We start from the raw sequence: 22,585 nt of genomic DNA, 5'->3' as shown, positions 1-22,585 counted from the left end.
ACGTGGCTGGGTCAGACGATGCCCGAGCAGATGCCCTCAGCAGGGTCCCTTTGCTGGACCACGAGTGGGAACTGAACGTAGAGTGCATTGGGCCGATCTTTCAGATGTGGGCTCATCCAGTGATAGACGTGTTCGCCACTGCGGCAACCACCAAGGCCCACACGTTCTGTTCCAGGGCAGGGAGCGACCCCCTCTCTATTGGGGATGCCTTCCAGTTTACGTGGACGCAGGGCTTGCACTATATGTTTCCTCCATTCCCCTTGATCCCCAGGGTCCTATGCAAGGTAGAGGAGGACGGGACAGACTGCATCCTGGTGGCCCCCTTTTGGCCACGGCAGGTTTGGTTCCCGAAGCTCCTGCGGATGTCCCAGCGGACATATGTCAGTCTGCCCCCTCGGCAAGACCTTCTCCTAAACGGGAGCCTAGTCCACCACGACCCCAGGAAGCTGCACCTGACGGCTTGGCGGATCGTTCCTCCCCTATAGGTTTTTCGGATGAGGTACAGAGGGTCCTCCTGAATGCCCGTCGACCATCCACTAGGTGCGCTTATGCGGCCAAGTGGCGCAGGTTTGAACTTTGGGCACTTGCTAAAGGAGTGGTGCCTGACAGCAGCCCTTTAGGGGTTGTATTCGAGTACTTGTGCCACTTGCAGGGCTTGGGCTTGAAGGTTTCCACCCTCAAGGTCCACCTGGCAGCTATATCTGCTGCTCACACCCGAGTTGAGGGTGTTACGGTGTTTTCTCACCCACAATCCCGCCAGTTCCTTAAGGGCATGTTCAACCTTTACCCACCTGTGTCGACGCCAGTGCCTCAGTGGTCGCTGTCCCTGGTGCTTTCACGTCTAATGTTGCCCCCATTTGAACCTATGGCTACCTGCCCCTTGGATGTCTTGTCTTACAAGGTGGCATTCTTGGTGGCTGTGACGTCGGCCAGAAGGGTCAGTGAGCTGTCTGCGCTGCGGTCTGACCCTCCTTTCCTTGTGTTTCATCCCAACAAGGTGGTCCTGCGTCCCTGCCTGGGTTTTCTGCCCAAGGTGGTGTCCGCTTTCCACCTCTCACAGGATATTTCCTTACCTGCATTTTTTCCTCACCCTTCCTCTAAGGGGGAAAAGGCCCTCCATTCCCTAAACTTGAAGAGGGCCATAGCCTATTATCTGGATAGGACGAAGAGATTCCGGTCGAGCCCTCACCTGTTTGTGTGCTTTGGGGCCAAGGACAAGGGTAACAGGGCTTCTTCACAGACCCTGTCTAGGTGGATTGTAGTGGCCATTGCCAAGGCCTATTCCCTGGCAGGGTTAGCTTGCCCGCTTCATGTCAGGGCCCATTCTACGCGGTCCCAGGCATCCTCCTCGGCGCTGCTCAGGGGTGTGCCCCTGGCTAACATTTGCAAAGCGGCCACGTGGTCCTCTGCAGATACCTTTGTCAGGCATTATGCCATAGATGTAAATGCCGAACAGGATGTGTCGGTGGCCAAGGCTGTCCTGCACTCCCTTTTTTCCTGAGGGAGTTTTGGGGAAAAATTTTTTTTCTTGGCGTACCTGCTAGGTACCCTTGAGTGATAGAGTGTATATATGTATATTGGGGTGTATATATGTGTACATATTGAGTACTTATGTACCACTACACAATTTACAGGGATGTATATATGCATATCTGTTTGTTGTTGTTCTTGTTGTTCAATAAAATTGTGTTGGACTTCACCCCGCCTTCCTTATTGCGTGAAGCTTGGTACACTCCCATGTGTGGAGGCACAGAAGAACGAAGATGAAAACAGGGTTAACATACCTGTAACTTATGTTCATCGAGTTCTTCTGTGCTGACACACAACCCTCCCTCCTACCCCGCTGTGAATTCCAATGCACAACAAGGTGATGGCTGTAACGGAAATTGGTGTCTTTAAGGTGTTATGGCTGAAGTGTATTGGTCAAGCGGCGGCAAAGGAGAACTGAGGGAAGGGGCAGTTGGTCGCTGGAGGATCATGTGACCGTTTGGGCGGGAAAACGGTCGCTGAGGCGCGCGACAGACGGCCCCTTCGGAGCCATAGAAGCTCTAGAAAATTCTCTGGCGGCTGGCCTGCGCCTGCGCAGTCCCCATGTGTGTCAGCACAGAAGAACTCGATGAACATAAGTTACAGGTATGTTAACCCTGTTTTTTCAGTGGTGAAAAAATACTTTTTGAATACCTTCCCCCCTTGAGGCTAAGATTGCTAGCTCCCCTTACTTCCAAAGCAGGAGATGGGGTCATTTTGCAGGCACAAAGCCTGATCTATTGTCCTCATACATGCACAAAGCGTGCACTCTGGAGGCCCTGGTAGTATCATGTTCAGTTGAAAACCAGAAGTGATGGGTCAGCCCCAACCATAGCATTTTTGCTCTATTTAATTTAATTTAATTTATTATATTTATATTCCACCCTCCCCGCTTTTGCAGGCTCAGGGCGGATTTGGGTTGATTTGGCCCCACTGAGACCTTGTAGTTTCTGGTTTGAACTGGAAGTGCATCACTGGGGCCTCCAGAGCATGTGCTCACACCACTTCGCCTCATGCTCCAGTGGCTCCTAGCTTGCCTCCCCTTCCTTTCCCCCTCACCAGCTAGGTTAGTGTGGCTGCAGGGTAAAAGATAGGGGCAAGGGATCCCGCGCCCCCACTGGGGGGGATAGCACCCCTACCTGAGGCTTACTTAGCACTTACCTTTCTGACCTTTGTGCTAGGCCAACATACCTTTTTACCCAGCCTTTAAACTGAGAGATTCCATCTTTTAAAACTGTTTTTATGGCCTGCTTGTGACCAGGGGCATTTTCTCTGGTAATACATACTGGTACTGAATACTGGCACCTTTTGGGGGGTTCTCCCAGGTCCTGGGGGGAGGGGACTGGTGGAAATAGGTACAACCTCATATATGAGTGCTGGCACTTCTTTTAAAAAACAAACAAAAAACCTATTGGTTTTATTAATATAATCTCATGTTGTTGTTTTTATGGTTTTATTGCCTTATTTTTGTGAGCTACTTTGAGCAGATCTCTGGAGAGGCAGCATATAAAATTTCTAAGTAAAAATAAATAATATTTATAAAAACTAACCATGAAAAATAATATATGTACACTTATTTCATGGGGCTTTGGGTGGGGGTTCGGGGAGAGGAAAAGACAGAACTAAAAGGTAAAGCAGGGGGAAAGAAAAGGGATAGAGAAAGGAAAAAGAAAACATTTAGGGAGGAGAGAGTAGAGATCAAAAGCAAGTGTAAAAGGACTTAAAAAATTGGCCCCCATAATTCACATTCTATACTGCAGTTTAACAGGTACATGAAGGAGCTCCTCCTCCAATGGCGACTGACTGAGGCTCATTTTTATGAGCTCTCTTGCTTCTTTCTGCTTTTAAGGGCTATTATAGCCAGGCAGGACTGTCTACACAGTCCGAAACCTGCCTCTTATCAAGAGGCAGCCAGCGGCGGCATCAGGTTCATTGGGGAACTGTTTGGCTCTCTTTAATTAGAGAGTGGGATGCTCCCCGACTCCTGAAGATGCAAGAAAATCTCGCAAAGCAGAACTGAAGTGGCCAAAAGCCAATTAAGTCAGCCTGTGGGGCTTTTGTAAATGTAATTTAACTGTCTTGTGCTAGGACCTATTCTCTTTTTCTTCCGTGCTATTCAAGAGGAACAAAATTGTGCTTTATTTCTCCTCCTTTTTCTTTTATTTTCCACCTCTGGAAAACAACAAAGATGTCTGCTACTCATCTCAGCATCGGCACACTAAGCAAGACATTCAGATCCTAGTTGGACATTCAGTAAGTGAGTTATAAAGTAATTGGGATTTCCTCTCTGACTGACAAACCACTGATAACTACAGAGTGTTCTTAATTACATTTGGAACTCAGCTTTAAAAAAATGGTTCAAAGCTATACTTAGGGCTTTTGCGGTGATTACAAGAAGGTTCATCATCATCATAATATTCAATTTATATACCGCCCCTCAGAATGACTTAACACCCAGTCAGAGCGGTTTACAAAGTATGTTGTTATTATCCCCACAACAAAACACCCTGTGAGGTGGGTGGGGCTGAGAGAGCTCCTAGAAGCTGTGACTGACCCAAGGTCACCCAGCTGGCTTCAAGCGGAGGAGTGAGGAATCAAACCCAGTTCTCCAGATTAGAGTCCTGCGCTCTTAAACACTACACCAAACTGGCTCTCCACCAAACTTCAGCTATCACATCTAGTTTGCCTTGAATGCATATATGGATATGTACTAGAGGTGTCTGTAAACAAAATCCCAAGCCGCAAAAAATCCCAAGCCCCAAAAAAAATCCCACTGGTTTTGAGCCTTACTTGTAACTCTCAGGCATGGAAACAGTAGTCCTGGCTGCTTGGTAGTCACAGAAATCTTCCTTCATGTTTTTTTCCAAGTTCTGCCATTTACCAGCAATGTAGCATGAGCTCGCCTTTCCCTTGAACCTGTACTGAATTTCACCCTTCCAATCCTGTCTTTGAAAGGGAGGAGTAAAGAGAACTCCCAGCCAACCCCAAAGACAGAGCTGCCAAACTCCTTCCCACATCCTTCCCCCTGCCTTGTGGGCTGGAGAGACCCTAGAATTATCAGTTTCTCGATTTTGACTCAGGAGGATCTGTTTGTTGAGATGTCTTGAGGATCACATAAGTGAAGATACATTCTGAGTCTATTTGCTCGGTTTTTTACAATTATTGGTGATCTAAATAATTATGTCTGTGGATTTTGTCTCTTAACTTTTCTTTTTTCTCTCGCTCTCTTTTTGTTAGCATGTTGGATGAGTTATATAACAGGCAATTTACATGATCTGGCGCACACACACACACAAATAAAATAATAAGACAATCAAATCAACAATTTAAGACACTAAATTTGAAGGTTGAGAATATGTTGAAAGTAAAATGTTTGGAATTCCATTATGGGATAACTTTTAGAGATATTTTTCAAATATTTTATTTAGATGTATCACAGTGGTGAAGGAGAGGAAAATTAATTTTGAAGCTTATACACTTTCAGTGCAATCCTATGGAGAGTTACTCCAGTCTAAGCCCATTGACTTCAGAGGGCTTAGAATGGAGTAACTCTCCATAGGATTGCAGTGTCAGTCACTTACAACTAACTACAATTAATATGATTTATATATCAATATAGACTGGCAGTTGTTGAAGAATGAAATGAGTAATTAAAAACATTAAATAGTTTTTGACATAACATTAAATATATTTAGAAGCATTATAGTTCACTTTTCTCTTTTCTAGAAAATGAAATTGAAGGAGAGGGGCAAAAGTATCGTATATTATATATATACTTTTTGATGTAAACTAATGTTCTTTGTGTAAGGTTCTATGCACTTTTAATTGCTATTTCCTTATTTCTTTTTCTAAATAATTTTTTTTTAAAAAAAAGGTACATGAAGAACACGTTAAAAAGAAAACAATTTGCAGGTTTGTTGCAAATCCTTCTCCCAGTCCCCCTGTTTATACATAGTATTTTACTAGTGAATTAGAGTTTGAAGTGTCAGGAGACCCAGGTTCAAAGCCCCACTCTGTCATGAAGTTCACTAGAAGACCTTTGGCTGGTTACTTCTCTCAGCCTAGCCTACCACACAGGTTTCTTGAGAGGACTGTACCTTTTAAAAACCGTTGAGGTCTTTTGTCAAATATTTATGATGTACTATTTATTGTATTTATGAAATTTGGACATTTATGAACTATTTATGAACTATTGTTGAAACTTTATATATGTATGTCACTTTCACACTTTTGCACACTGCACTTTAATGAATTTATTTACGGTATCTATTGTTTGGAAGACTGATGCGAATTTTTGGGTGGCAGTATTTTCTGTTAGCAGCTAGGTGTGTTCTCCCACATTTTGCCTCTTTTTGAGTTTCCTAACATTTCTGCAAGCCAGATGCCACCATACTGCAGAGAGAGTTTCTGAGTCAACCCTACCGCAGCTGTGCTAGGTTTTACCTGCAGTGAGTTTTCAGCTCACTGCAGGTAAAATTCCCAATTTCATGTCTGCAGTTGTATAACCCATCATTCCACAAAGGACTCTGTTATCTTATTGTGCTTAGTAAGGAGATCAAGCCACATCCAAAAGAGAGTCAACTACCCTCTTCTTTTGCTTTCCCATCATCACAAAAGTATACCACACAGTAGAAGGAAGATATTCATTTTTATAATGCAATGTATCACTTTTATTGGCTTGCATTGTACCATTCCATTCAGAAAAATTTGAAGCCTTCTGCCAGCCTAAGAATCTTTCCTCCAACTTAAACATATTTTCTGATAGTGGAAGAGTCACGTAAGTTGGAGGAAAGTTTCAAACGTTGCTGATTGGAGTAGTAAGATACAGGCCAACAGATTAAAAAACAACAACAATAACTCAAACTTAACAATGGATGATGTTCCTAACCTATGGAAAACCTGATTCTGCAAGTGTGTATGCAATCTCATTGAAATCAGTGAAACTTGCACAACTATAACTAACTAGTGGCTCAGAGTGGGGGAGGGGGGTAGGAAAATAATATGAATTCAAAATAGCTATCCAGAAACGATTATTGGTCTATTTAGAACCAATAAGTCATAGTTCATTCTTAAGAAAATGAAACTACTTGAGCTTACATACTTTCCCCATATCCCCTCATGTGTGGCTCAGAAATGGAAGATTTTCTGATCCATAAGAAACTACGCTTGTCCACTTCATGTTGAAAAATCCTGGAATGTTGCAAAAGAGCATGCCACAGTTTTCCATTTTGTCCAACATGGATGTCATGGCAAGCAAAAGCTTGCTGCAAATCAAGAAGTCTGACCCATACACAAGGGTTAAGGGGAAATGGAGCAGGCAAAGCCAAGGGCTTTCAAGGCAAGGGTCATTCCTATACTGGCAAACTAAAACTTGTCATTTAGTTTGAATGCAATATATGTAAACCAGAATGGAAATATAATTTTAAAACTTACCTACATCACTTAACTCTTCAACAGAGCCCACAAAAACTTCCTCTGCAAACACTGGGCTATTATCATTTATGTCCAAAACTTTAATTCTCAGGTCTAATGGTTTTTCTATGTGTACACCATTCCAATTCATGGCATAGCCTTTCAGCTGGAATAATGATAATATAGACAAATAAGCAACAGAATATAAAGCGAGTTTTTGTAGTTGAAATACACTGCCTGTAGTTACCACACCAAAAACTCAGCAAACAAGGACGTCCAGAGGGCAATGATGACATGACTACGATGGTGCTTAAGAGGAAAAGTGATTCCAGTTGCTTAACTTACATGTAGCATTGGTGTTTGTTCCCGATCAACCTTTCCAGTGATGTTCAGTTCTCCTGTTTTCCCATTCATAACAAACAATCCATAGGGTGGTTCTGTCACCCCTTGTCCAGAAATTGTATAAGTAATAACTACTCCTTCATCAAGTTCATGGTCAGATCGTATCTGTAAGAACATGAGATCAATATTCTGGAAATTAAATGTTTCTGAAAATAAGACAGAAATGCTTTTATTGACAAAAAAGACTAAGGCCACAATATTAGGACACTTTCCCAAAAGTAAGCCTCACTGAATGAAATGAGACCTGCTTTACGATTGCTCCCTAAGTCCACTTAACTGTACTTTCAGATTTCCTATACAGTTGTTTCTGTATAGAGCATAATACTTTACATATACCTTTATTATATTATTTTACAATGCACTGTTAAAATCTCTGATAAATATTTAAAATTATCATTAGTCTATTTAGAAGTTTTCAAATATTTAAACTAAATCAAGCAGACTGGTCAGCAAATTAAGAGGGAAACCTATTGTCCCACTATGCACCTATGTGCAGAAGAGGGGATCCCCACATGTAACTAGGCACTCACTCCCGGTTGATAATGAGAGGGGAGAAGAAAGGGCACCACTCTGCTTTACAGGGACCCTATCTTGGTATGTACAGGAGAGGATGAATTTTGCCTAACTTAAGGAATCTTAGAAGAACTGGAATTCTATACATACTTAATGGAGAATGTTTCCACTAAAACTAATGGATTGAAATTCGTATATTCACTACACAGAATCAGGCTAACCATGACTGTGAGAGTTATCCTAAGCAGATTCACCTACAATCCTATTCAGGTCTATTCAATGGGGACGTACTCCTACGAATGCAACCTGTATCACTGAGCTCAACTCAAAGAGACAATGGACCTTCCAAGTACATGAGACTAACATCTCAACTAAAGGTAAATTTGCTTTGGAAATTTTAAAAATGTCCTCCTCAAATGAGCAAAGTCCCAATGCTATTTCTAATTCTTTGAGTAATGGCTGTATTCTATCTTCTCTACTTATGCAGAGGCCTTGGACAATGGAGATCTGGCAACCAATGCAGGAATATTTCCAGGAATATGGTCACTGGATATCACCAGCAAAGATCCACATCTGTAAGGTGCTATGTCTGAACCACAGAAAAATGGGAAATAGTGGGAGGTAGCAGTTCACAGGGCTGGCCAATCCTCTTCCCTATCAACCTTCCCCACTGTGTGTCACTCATGGCTCAAGGGTGAAAGTGAACAGCTCTTAAAGAAAGCAAAGGATCTTAATGGGGCTGATCTCAGTGGAGGGTCTTAATGTGGTAGGACTGGAGAAACAAAGATCACAGCTATTATATATAAAGTAAGGGCAGAATTTAAAAAATAAGGATAAGGAGTTTGTGCCTGATGCAAACTCACTATCAGAACAGAACACTGTTTACAATTTGCAATTAAAGCATTAGTGAGTTGGCTAAAAGACATTTTCATCCCAGTCCAACTATTTTTCATTCAAAAAGGGAGGGAGGGGGAATATGATGACATCAAAGAGACATGTTTCCATATGATGCCTCCTGCAAGCTCATCAGGCTTTCATTTATCTTACTCTAGCGATTGGATTTCTCTTGGAATTGTCCTGCTCTTCCATGATGACTGCAGGTGGAACAATCCATTCTCTCTTCTGTCTCATTAGGCTGTCTATGTTGGACAGCTGATTACTTTTGCCACCAAGAATCTGCCAGGAGAGAAAAATTTCAATTGCAATTTTGTGGGCAACCTGTGCTAATATTTACAGGTTAACAGCTCTGAGTGTACATGCCTATTTTTCATTTAATAATAAAGTAAGATTATTTCAGAAATAGATAAACAAAAATGTATTGAATACTTTAATGCAGATTAAGGTTTATTTACTTTTACTTTCACTAAAATACTTCAACAGGAAAAAATCTAAAAATGCAAATTCTCACACCAGCAGATTATTGCATTCTATTCTACAAGAGGTAACCAAAGCGTATTCAGAAACACAAACTCATTCGTCCTCTGGAACTTATCTATGCAGGTCTTTGGCATTATATTGCCTTGTTTGCTTTCTTTGCTGGCAAGAATAACTGCTTAGGCTTTATTTATTACGTTGTTTTTTTGGATGCAGAGTACATGTCAGCATATAGGTGGTGTTAGAAGAGGAGGATTTAATACTGTCCCTTTCCTCAGGTTTCAGAGGGGGACAAACCAGAAAAATCGAGAGGTCGGGGCATCTGTTTACTCCTTACTGCCCTGAACTATCCTTTGTTGTGTAGATTGCTAATCTCAGGACTTCCTCCTCGTGACATCTTCCTCTTCCTCCCTTTGTCACACACAATTACCTCTTCTCTCCATCTTGCACCACGGATGCAGGACTTGCAATCCTGCAATCCATGTCCAGCCTTAGACTAGATAGGTAGATAGGAATCTTTCTCTCCTCTTTCCTATCAGAGTATGGAGTTTTTATAATATAGAACTCTTATTTCTTTTCTAAACCTAATCTAAGTGTAAGTTTATTTTCTCTCTCATACTCATACCAACCAACATGTTCCAAACACCCATCACATACTGTGCCCATATATACATATCTTTTAATAAGTTCAGGGTCCAGTTTTTTTTAATAGGTGGTATTTACATTTCAAACATAATTAAAATAACTATAATACTACTTTTTAGAACATCACATGTGTTTTCTCAGTACTGAGAACTGGCAGGCCAGCTAGCAGTCTAGTTTCCCTGCCCATTCATCACTATCCAATTATCTGAGCTACCTGGACATCTTGTATGAGCCTCACTGACATGCTTTATATTACGATTTCATGGTTTCTTACCTCTACATGAAGTCCATTTCCAAAAATTATGCAACTCTGCAAAAAAAAATTTTAAAATTAAAACATACAGAAACACACAACATCCTGAACATCTATTAAGTGGTAATGAAAATCAGTGGGTTGGATCCAGCCAACTTTTTCATTAGATGTGACCAAATCCTCTCTCCTTACTACAGCCCGTTTCACATGGTTTTTCATCATGCATATACCTTGAATCCAGCAAAACTTCTTGGTGTCAAAGGACCCCCTTCATTTTTTAAAAACAGAAAAGCTGGTTGGCTCTAACCCAGTAAATGCTTTTCACCCCTTCTGCCGCCTAATTGTTAAAAATAGATAAAATAGAATGGACTGTTAAGTCTTATTTGAAATCCTAATCAATCTTAGATTTTAACAGAGTCCTGAAATAAAATGCTGTACTGGCTTCTTATCAGTATGAATAAATCTCTGAAAAGTCAGTATTTGTTTCAATTCAGGCTGAGACGGTATAGATCTAACCTGAAAATGGCAGTCCTCATAGGCTGAGTTCCCTCCTTTCCCTCTGCTACAACTTACATGCCATCAGGTTGAGCTGTGTACAGCAAGAAATGGTGTCAGGACAGGGAAATTTCTATTGCACACTGTGGGGGTGGGAGGAAACCTGACACGGGGCTGCCGTTTTTAGTGTCAGCCCCATGGTTCCTAATAGCACAGAGTTCCATCTTCAGTAAAGACTAAAAAATACAGTGATGCTGTGCTATTGAGAACTACAGTTAGTGTTTTCTTTTACACAATTTCATTAACGCAAACTAACAAACTCAAATATAAACATTCATGTTCAAACATGATAAAGACCTTCTGTGTCAGAAATTGAGAAGGAGGGTATTAGTTAATCCCATTTTACTATTAGAAAAAATATCAGCTCTGTATAGGTACCCATATTTTTCTGGTGTGAGGCTTACAGCAGCTGTGAGCGATAAATTTACATTTGGCAGGCAGCAAAATGGAAAAGGGCTAACTGCACACTTTTCTAGCAATCCCCTTGGTCAAATTAACAGGCATACACAGCTGCTTTGAAGTAAAGACATCAGGAGATCTGTTCCTAAGTTGATGTGAGCCGCTTGTAGCTCTTCCCTATATAGCAGTCTTAGAGAACTTGGACCTATGAAATAAGCCAGCACAGTAGCCTCACATATTGCACAAAGCGGGCTATGGATGTATACTGTCCAGCCTGCCAGCTAAGTCTTTCCTCACAAGTCCTGTTATCTGTGGCCCACCTCCAGAGGGGAGGGAGGTGATGACCAGGGAAGGGACTTCTACAGCAGAGGCGCCTCACCTATGGAATGCCCCTTCCATGAGGCTCACTTGACACCTAACAAACTCTTTTTTAGGTGCCAGACCAAAATGTTTCTTTTACCCAGGCATTCAATTAAGGTGGTGGTGGTGGTGGGTTATCATCTGACGTCATTTTAATAGTTTGTTTTTACCTTGAGAACTGTTTTATTAGGTTAATTTTAAGCTGCAAAATGTTTTGTGCTCTTTTTAGGTTCTGCCTGAGTTTTTTACGCTGGGGTTTTAACTACTTTTATTATATGGTGTTTTTATTATGTTTTATGTTGTAAGCCAGCTCCAGCAGGCTCCCCTGGAGAAGCAGCACAGAAACCTTCTAAACAAAGAATCAAGCAAACAAGCAAGCAAACAGAAAAACTGAGCGGGAGCTGAATTGTGAACTTGCCCTCATTCATTCATTTTACTGGTACTTTCTTTTCTTCAAGCATAAACAAAAAAGGGCTTTGTAGCAACTTTAAGACTAAGAGATATACAGAACGTTCTTAAGCAGGTTTACTTATCAATTAAGCTCCACTAAATCAATAGTGCTTACTGCACAGTGTGTTTAGGACTGCAGACTTGCTAAAGTATAAACTTCCATGGGTTAGAGCCCATTTCATCAAACACTGTTTCCCACTGAAATTAGGGTTCTAAATATGCCAAGGAAAAAACGAATTTGCAAATAAGAAGGCTTGTATCTACTTTTAAAATAGTCTCAATTGTTGGTAGTTAAACTTTGCATTTATGGTTTTAGCTTGGGAAGGTACAAGCTCCTATGTGACTGTAAATACTATTTTAAGGACTGCCTATATAACAAGTCTTTATTTGGGCGTCTCCTGTCTTTAGTATAAAGATCTGTGAGTCTATGGTAAAACATTGTTTCTCAAGCCCCAGCAGGCTTCAAAGATGCATTCCTAGCCCAGGGGAGGTTTCTGTACCAGGGTGGATTTATTTTGGGTGATAAATACATTTTCTTTGTCTCACGTCAAATCCTACCCTGCCCTTACATTACAAATAATTCTGTAATCCTGATTCATGCATTTGCTCAGGATTGTACAGGTTCAGACCAGGAAAAAGACCTTAAAGAGGCTTTGGCTCCAAATGAAGGTGCTCAATCCAAAATCTCTTGCATACACAAAACAGTATGCATTCATTCCTATACAGGTATTCCTGCTATGGGCTGTGAGTGACTTGATCTGGGCTCTGAATCTCAAAAACAAGCAAGTTATATCATGTAGAACCAAAATCAGAAAGAGCCCAGTAGCACCTTTAAGACTAACCAACTTTAATGTAGCATAAGCTTTCGAGAATCACAGTTCTCTTCGTCAGATGCATGTAGAACCAACACTCAACTAAACAATTCAGTTACAGTATAGTTTCAAGTGGGTTGCTGAGCAGGTCTGCAGTAGAAGAGCAAGATTCCAGTGCAGTTACACTACAGTAATAAAACTATTCTGCACAAAACTACTTCTCTAGCTTGACTGAGGCATTTATGTGAAGTGGTTTTCAGTCTGCTCTTCTTACTGTTTTAGCAGGAATTTTTTTGATCCTGTCCTGTTTAGGGGAATGGGATCACAAGTGCTGAATGGGACATTTTTTTTTCCTGTTAGCAAACTTTTAGAAGAATACAACGCTGAATATCTTGGGACTGTATGATGCTAGGAGTCAGAAGCAGGCAGCCCCTGGACCAAAGCCACTGGGAAAGATCATTCATAGTTTTGGAGTACATTGTCATCAATACGGTGATGATGCTCAGCCCTAACTTTCTTTGTTCAAACCAAGAGGCACTGCTGTAGCTGTGATGAGCCAGGGCCTGGCTATTGCAGTTAAATGGCTAAGGGGGAATCTACCTTATACTGAATAAGACCGCTGGCTCATTAAGATCAGCCTTATCTACTCAGACTGGCAGCAGCTCTCCAGGGTTTCAAGCACAGGTCTTTCACGTCACCTAATGCATGCTCCTTTTAACTGGAGATGCTGGGAATTGAACCTGACAGTTACTGTATACCAAGCTGATGTTCTATCATTGAGTCATGGCCCCTCCTATACAAGTAAAAAAGTTGAAAATGAATCTTGGTGAGATGAAAGTGATGCTGATTGGGAAGGCTGAGGCCCTAGAAGTCACTGCACATCTCATATTTGATGGGTTCCGCTGACTCTGGCTGACTGAGTTGAGAGCCTAGTAGTTGTACCAGACTCAGCATCACTGTTGCAGAAGCAAATTAATATAGCTGTAAAAAAACATTTTCTTTCATCTTCAGTTAGCCTGGAAAATGGATTCTCACCATGACCTGGCAGATCTGGCCATGTGGATCCATGCCACACCTCAAGGCTGGACTACTGTAATGTGCTCTACATGAGTCTGCCCACAATGACAGCTTGGAAACTCCAGCTGGTTCAAAATTGGGAAATCAGGCATATTACGATTATTCTGCAGTCACTCCTTTAAGCAAAGCCTTTTACCAAAGGAAGAGCCTCGTGGCGCAGAGTGGTAAGCTGCAAGTACTGCAGCCCAAGCTTTGTTCACAACCTGAGTTCAATCCTGGTGGAAGCTGGGTTCAAGTAGCTGGCTCAAAGTTGACTCAGCCTTCCAAGGTTGGTAAAATGAGTACCCTCCAAGGTCGGCAAAGTGAGCAGGGCTCATTTCGAGGGGGAACGTGCAGGAACGCAGTTCCGGCAGTTCCCCAAAGAGGTCACATGTCAGGTGGCCCCACCTACCTGACTCTCGGCCATTTTGGGCCCATTTCAGCCTGGATTGGGGCTGAAACGGCCCGGAACAGGCCTCTGATGGATGGTGGATCACTCTCCCACTCAGCAGCGGCCCAATCCTGACCATTTTGGGCCCAATTTTGGCCCTGAATGGCCAGGATTGGGTTCAAAACAGCCAGGATAGGTGATGTCAGGGGATGTGGCATATGCTAATGAGTAATGCTAATGAGTTCCTCCAGCTCTTTTTCTACAAAATGACCCCTGAAAATGAGTACCCAGTTTCCTAGGGGTAAAGTGTAGATGACTGGGGAAGGCAATGGCAAACCACCCTGTAACAAAAAGTCTGCCAAGAAAACGTCATAATGAGACGTCCCCCCATGGGTTAGTAATGACTTGGTGCTTGCACAGGGGACTACCTTTACCTTTTTTTAACCAAAGCCTGCACAAGGGTAAGAACAATAACTGCCTGTACACAAGCTGTTGTGGCTCAAAGCTGCTAGACTGACTTGCCTGATAAGGCTGGGAAGGCTCATATGCTTCTATTGTTTCACAGAATGTGTAAAACAAAATTGTTCAGGAGGACCTTTTTATAAAGGGAAAAAGATATAGTATTATTTGTCTGTGAAATTTTTATCCTCCTCCCCAATACTGCATTCACTGGATGTATTATACTGTCTTCATTTCATAGCTCTCTAATTGTGTAATCCAGTGTATTGGATGCATTATACTATTTTTTTAATTTCTCTGTTAACCATCTGTACTTCACTGAATTGTATATTACACGTATTTACTTGTCTTTATCACGCTTCTGTGTAATTTTGTAATTTGTCTTAAGTCTCAATTAGTAAGGTGGGTGATAATTTTTTATTTATTTGTTTAGTTTATTTATAGCCTGCCTTTCTAGCTGAGATACAGGGAAATTATACGATATAAGTCAGACTATCTAAGGGAAAAGTATGCTATAAACAATACAGAAAATGAATTACAAGGTATAAAACAATGCTATAAAGGCTAGTGATACCTACAATAGTTACTGAGGTGGACTACAATCCTATCATCTACAATAATAAAGATGCTCCCCAGACTATTCCCTTCTACTACATCTCTTTTAAAAAAATGCCCTCCTGAATAGAACTCAGTAACTCTTTTACGAGAATATTCCTGTTCTACTTCCAGTTGTAGTGCTACCATTGATGATGAAAGTCTAGATCCACCCTGAAATGACTTCACCCTTAGATAAACTCATTGTTTCCTCAGGTTCTGATCTCAATGCACGTATACTTGTATACTGTGCTGGCTATGTAACACTGTGCTGGCATGTATACTTGTATACTGTGCTGGCTATGTAACTTTTGATAAGCTTCAACTTACTTCAAGGACCACGTGTCCAGACATAGATCTCAGTGATGTCTCTCCACTGAATCATCACAATCTCACAGGCTGCAAAAGGTCTAAACCACAAAACTATTAGGAACCCGATTAACATGTAAACACAGAGAAATTAGCAAGTTGCTCTGGAGATAACAATTATTTCTTCTGTTAAATAATCTATTGCGTTAACAAGTTCTCTGCTCTATGAAATTTAACTTAAGTGACCGAAATCAACAAAATTAGTTTTTCAAAATGCTATTGCAACAAGAAGGTCTTTATACTTTTAGCAATATGATTGTGGAATAAACTAAGATCCGGGGGGAAAACAAGATTTTTGTTAGTCCAGCTAAATCTGATTTTCCTGAATCAAATCAAAGAATTTGGGATCCAATTCAGGAACCTGGATCCAGACCCCCAGATAAATCTGGGTAAATCAGGGAAACACGGCTTCAGCCTTCAGCTGGCTCCTTTCTGGGCTTCTCCTATTTTTTTCTGTAAGGGGAAGGGGAAGAGGGAGGGAGGAGTGAGGCAGGGAGGGAGGAGTGAGTGACTAATCCATGCAGGATCTTTCCTTGTCTGCCTGGCTTCTGTGAGGGACACTGGTTCTGTTTGGCTAAGCTGCAACAGTTTTCCTTGCTTCAGTTTGGTTTGGATGGAATTCTGTGTTTTGACATGATTCTCTGGTTTGATGTTGGTCTCCTTGATTCACTTTGGTTCTGGGAGTATTCTATCTATTCCCTTGCTGCAGTTTGTTTCTGTTGGGCTTCCTCTTGCATTTGGGAGTGTGCCTTTGGCCTCTGGCAGCCTTGCTCCTGTGTGTTTTTGCCTGAGAGCCTGCTTGGAAATGTTTCCCCCGCAAAAAACAATGGAGAGTGACTGCACAGCTTGTCCAAGGGGCACTTGGGTTTTGGGGAGATGTCAGTTTGGTTCCATTGGGTTTTCTCTAGGTTAAGGTTGCATTTGGAAGTGTGCCTTTGGCCACTGCAAGTCTTGCCCCTGTGTGTTTCTGCCTGAAAGCCTGCTTCAAAATATTTCCCCCATAAGGAAACAATGGAGACTGGCTGGGAGCACCTTCTTCCCATAGAACTGGACCCTGGGGTCTGATCTTCCTGAAACTTGGACGGTCTTTAGAGGACAGGCAGGAGTAAGTTCCCAGCAAATTCAGTGGAGTTTGCTTGAAAATGCATAGTGGGTGCATAGTGGTTTACCTCTGGAAAAACCACTAAAAGAGCTATAGAAGGTTTATATTTTCCATGACAATATTTCAGTGCTAAATCCAACATGGTTATTATTGGCAGACCAAGAAATAATTCCAAGCATCCTAGGAAATCCAAGGATTATGTAGGCACCTCTTGAGCAAGGAGTAGTGATGTCTGTTCTCTTTCTTAAGAGAAATTGCCTAGCCCATCCATATAAAATACTACATTCTTTTTATTCACTGTAAAATAATATGTGGTGGCCATTAGAGGTTGACACTGGATTACAAGAAACAAAAGCAAAATAGTTATCATTGGAACAGAATTATATGCAGTTTTTTGGGGGGAGATGGGCGAATAAATAAAATGTGTGTAAAATTCAGTAACTGGTACACTAATAGCTTTCATAGAGGAGGCTCACTTCTTTCACTCTCTACAATTACCATGGACAAGTATGAAATATAATATCCCATGCTCAAACACAGTAGGCTATCTTAAACAGCATGATATCCTGGATGAGTCGCCCTAGAGCAGCCAAGATAAACCTAAATTTCTGTTTTAAAAAGCAAAACTTTTGTTGCTGTAATCTCTAGCTTCCAACACAGTACTACAAACATCTTAACAATTTTCCACCAAGAGCTTCTTTATTGCATCAGGCGTTAAAAGTTTTATTGCTCTCATATTTAACACACCTTGATTCCACTGCTTCAGGTTGTAAATATTTTAAAGACAAAAGATCTTTTTAAAAAGAATATGGAATCCTATCTAGTCTAGAAAAGTACTAACCTAAAACAATCCCGTAGATTCATCCCTAAAGAGATAAAGGAGAACAGTCCCTGACAGCCTTCAGTGAGATTTCTGCACTATCAGTACCACTAGCTGAATTTAAAGTCTGGAAAGATTCTCCACAGTTCAATTCTTATACCATTTATAGCCATTCTGTACGCTGTGTATTTAACATAGCCAGCAGAATCCTGGTACAAATGCCTTATTTATTTTAACAAATTCTAGCATGCTCTTCCCCTTCCAGAAGGGGCTCAAGATAGCTTAGAAAACAACCAATCAAGAAACTAATAAAACAGATTAAAATACACAATCCATATAATTAATAGTCATTTATGGAAAGTCCTCTTCAAAAACAAAATCCCGCTTTCTGGTTTTTTTTTCCTGCCCACCTTAAAATGTGGCATTCTACCTACAGTATCAAGTGGTAGATCTCAGAATTGTCACCTGTCTAGAATGTTTCATTCTCCACAATGTGTTTCTGTATGAGATAACCCCAGAATCTGCACTACAAGTATTTTAATGCTGGGAAACAAAATTAAAGGTAAAAAAATTTACATTAAGCCAAAGCTGTACACTATTATTTAGTCAAACCCTGCCCGTCATACATGTTTAAGCAGCGCTTAATTTCTAACTGCAGCACCCTTCATTTTTGAAATTAAGCACTTCTTAAACACATATATCAAAGGGGGCTCATGTACACACACTCATTTTCTTAGCCTGAGTTTTGTTATGTTTTATAGTTGCAGATTCTAGCTTCCTTGTAGTTTTATAAAAATCAGTTTCAGTCTGGAGAAGCATTCCAGACTTACCACAGCACTGGTATAGGTGTGAAGGCTGATAGGGTACAATTCGTGAAAGGTTCTTTATATGTACTCAGATACTCTCTGCTTTATGAATACTTCACATGTTCCAGGGTTGAGTCTTGATATATTTAATGCTTTCCAAGGAAAAGTTATGTCTTAGATTAACCCCTGTGTGGATATTCTGGGGATCAACTCAAAAGACAATGGCTGACAGACCAAATTCCTAAAATATTGCAATGACATCCAAGTATGATGTAGCCCACTCCTGGTCTATGATTCCTAAAAGTTTCCTCATTCCCTGCCGTATGCCAAGAAATGTCTTGTACAGCTCTGTCAAGTAGCAGGCTGTCAAATTATACCCTAAGGAGGTATAGTTAATTATAAGTATCAGGGTGTTGATCCAGGAAATAAATCTATGCAGAACTAATGGGAAAGAAGTATTTTATTTCCTTTCAAAAACTCACAGTTGCGCAGAGGTAAAACAATTTATTTGAACTTTAAATAATCTGTTGATACTGATTCTTATTAGTTTATTTCATCAAGAACTTCAATAAGATAAGGATGTGCAGAACTGTTAGTAACACAGGAGAAAATTATTCCCAAGGGAGGAAAAAATATCAAAATTCCTTGAATCTCATAAGCAAAGAGAAAAGGCTGTGATTGTAACTAGAGAACACTGACAAAAATTTCACAAACACTTTTCATGTTTTACAAGAAGTCTGTCAGCCCACACCTCCCTAATGTTAGCCATTCACGGAACTCACTACCGAAAACAGTCTGAAGCAGAAGTGCCACCTCTTTTCCCCATTTGCAAAAGGGTCCCTGGCTTGATCTCCTACAGGTGATTCTGACTGGCTAGAGGTGACCAGGTAACAGGCTGTTTATAATTTCATTTTATAAACCAGAACAGTCAGAAAGGCTCTCGCAGAATCTGGGGACTCCAGCAGAGACCATCATACTAGTAAGAATTTGTAAGCCAGTTTTTTTAAAAACTTCAGAGAGCAACCCAATTCTTACAAATTAATTCGTTTGGTACCATCTTTTAAAATTAAAGAACGAGTTCTCATTTAAATAAAACCTGACATTCCGAAAAATTCCCTTCAGGTTCCAGATACTTTCTCTCCCAACAGCAGACTTTCCACTTTTCAACATATCTGAAGAAAAAAACCCAGTTTCCCCCGGGCGTTTTAGCACAATGCCGATGTTCACCTTTATCACTCAGTATAGGCGTTTTCAGGCTCGGAGCCATTACCTTCACCGTTGCAAGCGTTCGCCTAGGTTTATCGCGCCTGAATACTGGGTGTGGCGCCGACTGCCAAGAGCAGAAAGCAGACGCTGTTCCAGCCAGCCCCGCTCAACGCGCTCCCCCCTGCAGCGCATTTAAACCGCGTAGAACTCATTCTGCAAGTGCGGAGTTAAACTGCAGTTTGCCGGAGAAAGTTAAGCGCTTCGCGCCGCAGCTAATGATTCGTTTTCCTTTCGCGCTCCTCTTCGAGGAGCCTGAGCTAATTCACTCCGCAGGCTCACTGCTCTAGGGCGGGCGAGCTACAAGGGAATTTTTCAAACAAGATCAACCCAAAACTCACCAAGACGAGCAAGATCTCAAGTCCCGCGACATGAGGCCGAGGCCAAGCCATGGCAAAGCTGCAACGTCTCCCTTCTCCTCGGACTCAAGCGCTGCTTTCTGGGCCCAAAACAACTGCCTGAGCCTTTTCCTTGGGCTGCGGGTAAAATGGGGCCGCCTAGCCGTGCGAGGGAGAAGGACGACAGAGGGGCGGGGCGGGCCGCGCGGCGCGGGGAGGGTTCACCTGGCGGGTGAGGGAACCCCGCCCGCCTTGCGCGTCAGGCCTCGGGAGGGGGCCTTCTGGCGCTCTTTGCCCTCGCCGCTGGAAGTGAGTCTTTGTGCTGCGGGACGCGGTGGCTCTGGCAAGGTACCTGCGGCGAGAGGCAGCTCCGTAATCCGAGCCCTGCAGCGAAGCCGAACAAGTTCTTCATGCAAATAAGGCTGAGGAAATCCCCCCTCCCCCGGCCAGTCTTTCAACAGACGGGGGAAAGTTCGGCTTGTTAAACGAAGCAGTATATATGAAAGAGAAAACTCCAGGACAGATCAGCAGATTAAAACCTCACAAACCAAGATTCTCTCTATCAAGAAAGAACAAACCCAGTCTTTCATGAGCTTTGCGTTTCGTTTCCAAGCTCAAGCAAAGCTCAGCGAGGGCGGCAACCTCGTGTTGCTTCACCCTAGCACATTGCCGCTGGACGTGGAGGCTGAAATCATTTTGAAACCCAACTTAAGTTAGCGGGCAGGGGCAGCACAGGCCTGCCAACTTCGGCATTGGAATTGTCTGAGATCGGTGGTGCCTGGAGATAGCGGCATTTGGGGAGGGGGAGGAGCTCAGTGGGTTGTAATGTCACAGAGGCTGTCCTCCAGAGCTGCCGTTTCCTCCAGGGGAACCTCTCTCTGTCCTTTGGAGATCAGATATGACATGCCAGGACCCTACAGGGTAGGATTGCCAAGCTCCAGATGGTGCTGGAGATCTTCCAGAATTACAGCTGATCTCCAGGTCACAGAGCTCAGTGCCCCTGGAGAAAAATGGCTGTTTTGGAAGGTGGAATCGCGCTCACTGAGGTCCCTTGCCTCCCCAAACTCTGCCCTCTCCAGGCACCACCTCCCAAATCTCCAGGAATTTCACAACCCCACTCATGGGTGGAGAGGGGGAGGACTCCCATCCCCCTGCATTCAATTCTTCCCTTCTCCCCCAACCCTTCTGTCACTCTTCCCCTTCCTCCACCCCTCTCTGTTGCTCACACCCTCTCTTCCCACCCCCTTTTCTGTATCTCATGCCTTTTGTCTTTGTCCCCCAACACGTCTTATCATGCATGATTCTCCCCTTCTTTCTCCCCCATGCAGAGAAGGTGCCAGTGAGGGGAGGCTGTCTTCTGCGCCTTCTCACTCTTTCTTTCACTCTTTCACTCACTCTTTTTCTCCCTACCCCTTCTCTGTTAGTCTTTCCTTCTCGGTCTTTCTCTCACCTTCACTGTCACCCCCCCATAGACTAGGCTGCAAAGAAGACTCCTGTGCCCTCTGCACCCCCCTTGGTTGTTGCCTTGGTGCTGAGAGGGCAGCAAGGACTCCTGTTCCCCTCCCCTGCTCACCTCCAGCAGAGGCTCCCCCTTCTCACCAACCTGTCTGCCTCCACACCTGCCTCCTGAGTAGCATTTTTGCCAATAGGGAAGGGGGGTGGAAGAGACATCCTCTTCTTCACCCCACCTGCCTGACTCCAGCGCTGCCACCTGAGCAGTGGTTTCAGCAGCTTCAAGGGCTTCAGAAATTTGCCAGGGCAGTAAGCTTCCGGGAAACAGCTGTATGCAAGCACAGACAACTGCTCTCCTTTTAAAAGGTTTTATAGGACCCCCCCCCTTTACTTTTAAAGATTTCAGATTTTTCTGCAAACCTGGGGAATTCTCCAGGTTTGGAGAAAAAGCTCCCTTCTGCCCATGTGACCCCAACTCACTGATTTATGTATCCAAAGATGGGGCTGTTAGATGATGTCCACCCACCTTGCTTGTCTTCCACTCCTGACTAGATAGCTTTTCCCAGTTGGCCTCTATTCAGCGCTTTTGGGCACCTTGCTGTTTCATGTTGGACTCTCTAGGATTTCCACTCTTTTCAGAGAGGGTTGTATGTTTTCATTTGCCTCTCCCCTTGCTCCATTTCCTAGGCCTTCTACTGCCATGCTCAGTTGCCTGTGCTACCTGCAAACTCTTTCTTTGACAACACTGGCTGGATTGCTGCTACCATTGCCACCAGGAATGCCACCATTGTGACCACCCACATGCCCTTCCTTAGTGATGCTGGGCATTTGGGAGCATGGGTACAGGGCGGTGGCAGGGGAGATGTGTGGATGGGGGTCAGTGGCTGTGGGTCTCACCAGAAGTCCTGGCCTTGGCAGTTGCCTCATCTAAAGATATGCTGACACAAGTCCTGAATTCCCCATCACTCTCTATTTTTGATAATAAAGTTAGCTGAGTTGATCATCTTGCAGTCCCTTCTGTCTCCGACGCCGTAGGTACTTCTGCTTTCATAGCTGGTGCTTTTGCTTTGCACAGTTGGGCATATGTCTCTGAAATTGGCTACTGTGACTTCCCCTTCTCCAGGGGACAGGACTCCTCAAGACTATCTGACTAAGCACTTGGCACCTGCCCTACTGGTCCAGTCTGGGTCTTCAGCCCACGTTCACACTGCCACACACTTTTTCAGTCAGTCA

At 42.8% G+C, this 22,585-nt stretch overlaps 1 protein-coding gene across 2 annotated transcripts in view; it reads right to left on the bottom strand.

Annotated features, from left to right (window-relative positions):
• The window catches only part of DSG2 (desmoglein 2), a 46,559-nt gene extending 26,494 nt beyond the window's left edge, over window positions 1–20,065 (bottom strand). The window contains exons 1-5 of one of the 2 annotated variants that reach the window (XM_054984728.1): window positions 19,904–20,065; window positions 10,148–10,183; window positions 8,902–9,030; window positions 7,285–7,446; window positions 6,961–7,105 (exon numbers count right to left, since the gene is read on the bottom strand). In XM_054984728.1, the coding sequence (XP_054840703.1) occupies window positions 6,961–7,105; window positions 7,285–7,446; window positions 8,902–9,030; window positions 10,148–10,183; window positions 19,904–19,954 (523 nt within the window). In that variant the 5' untranslated portion in view covers window positions 19,955–20,065. Of the gene's footprint in view, window positions 1–6,960; window positions 7,106–7,284; window positions 7,447–8,901; window positions 9,031–10,147; window positions 10,184–19,903 lie in introns of those variants that run through there. The other variant, XM_054984729.1, reaches the window with a different exon arrangement.
• Between the last annotated feature and the right edge of the window lie 2,520 nt (window positions 20,066–22,585).

Source organism: Eublepharis macularius, chromosome 7, assembly GCF_028583425.1.
Source record: "Eublepharis macularius isolate TG4126 chromosome 7, MPM_Emac_v1.0, whole genome shotgun sequence".
Taxonomy (NCBI): Eukaryota; Metazoa; Chordata; class Lepidosauria; order Squamata; family Eublepharidae; genus Eublepharis; species Eublepharis macularius.
This window is presented reverse-complemented; position numbering and strand designations above follow the sequence as displayed.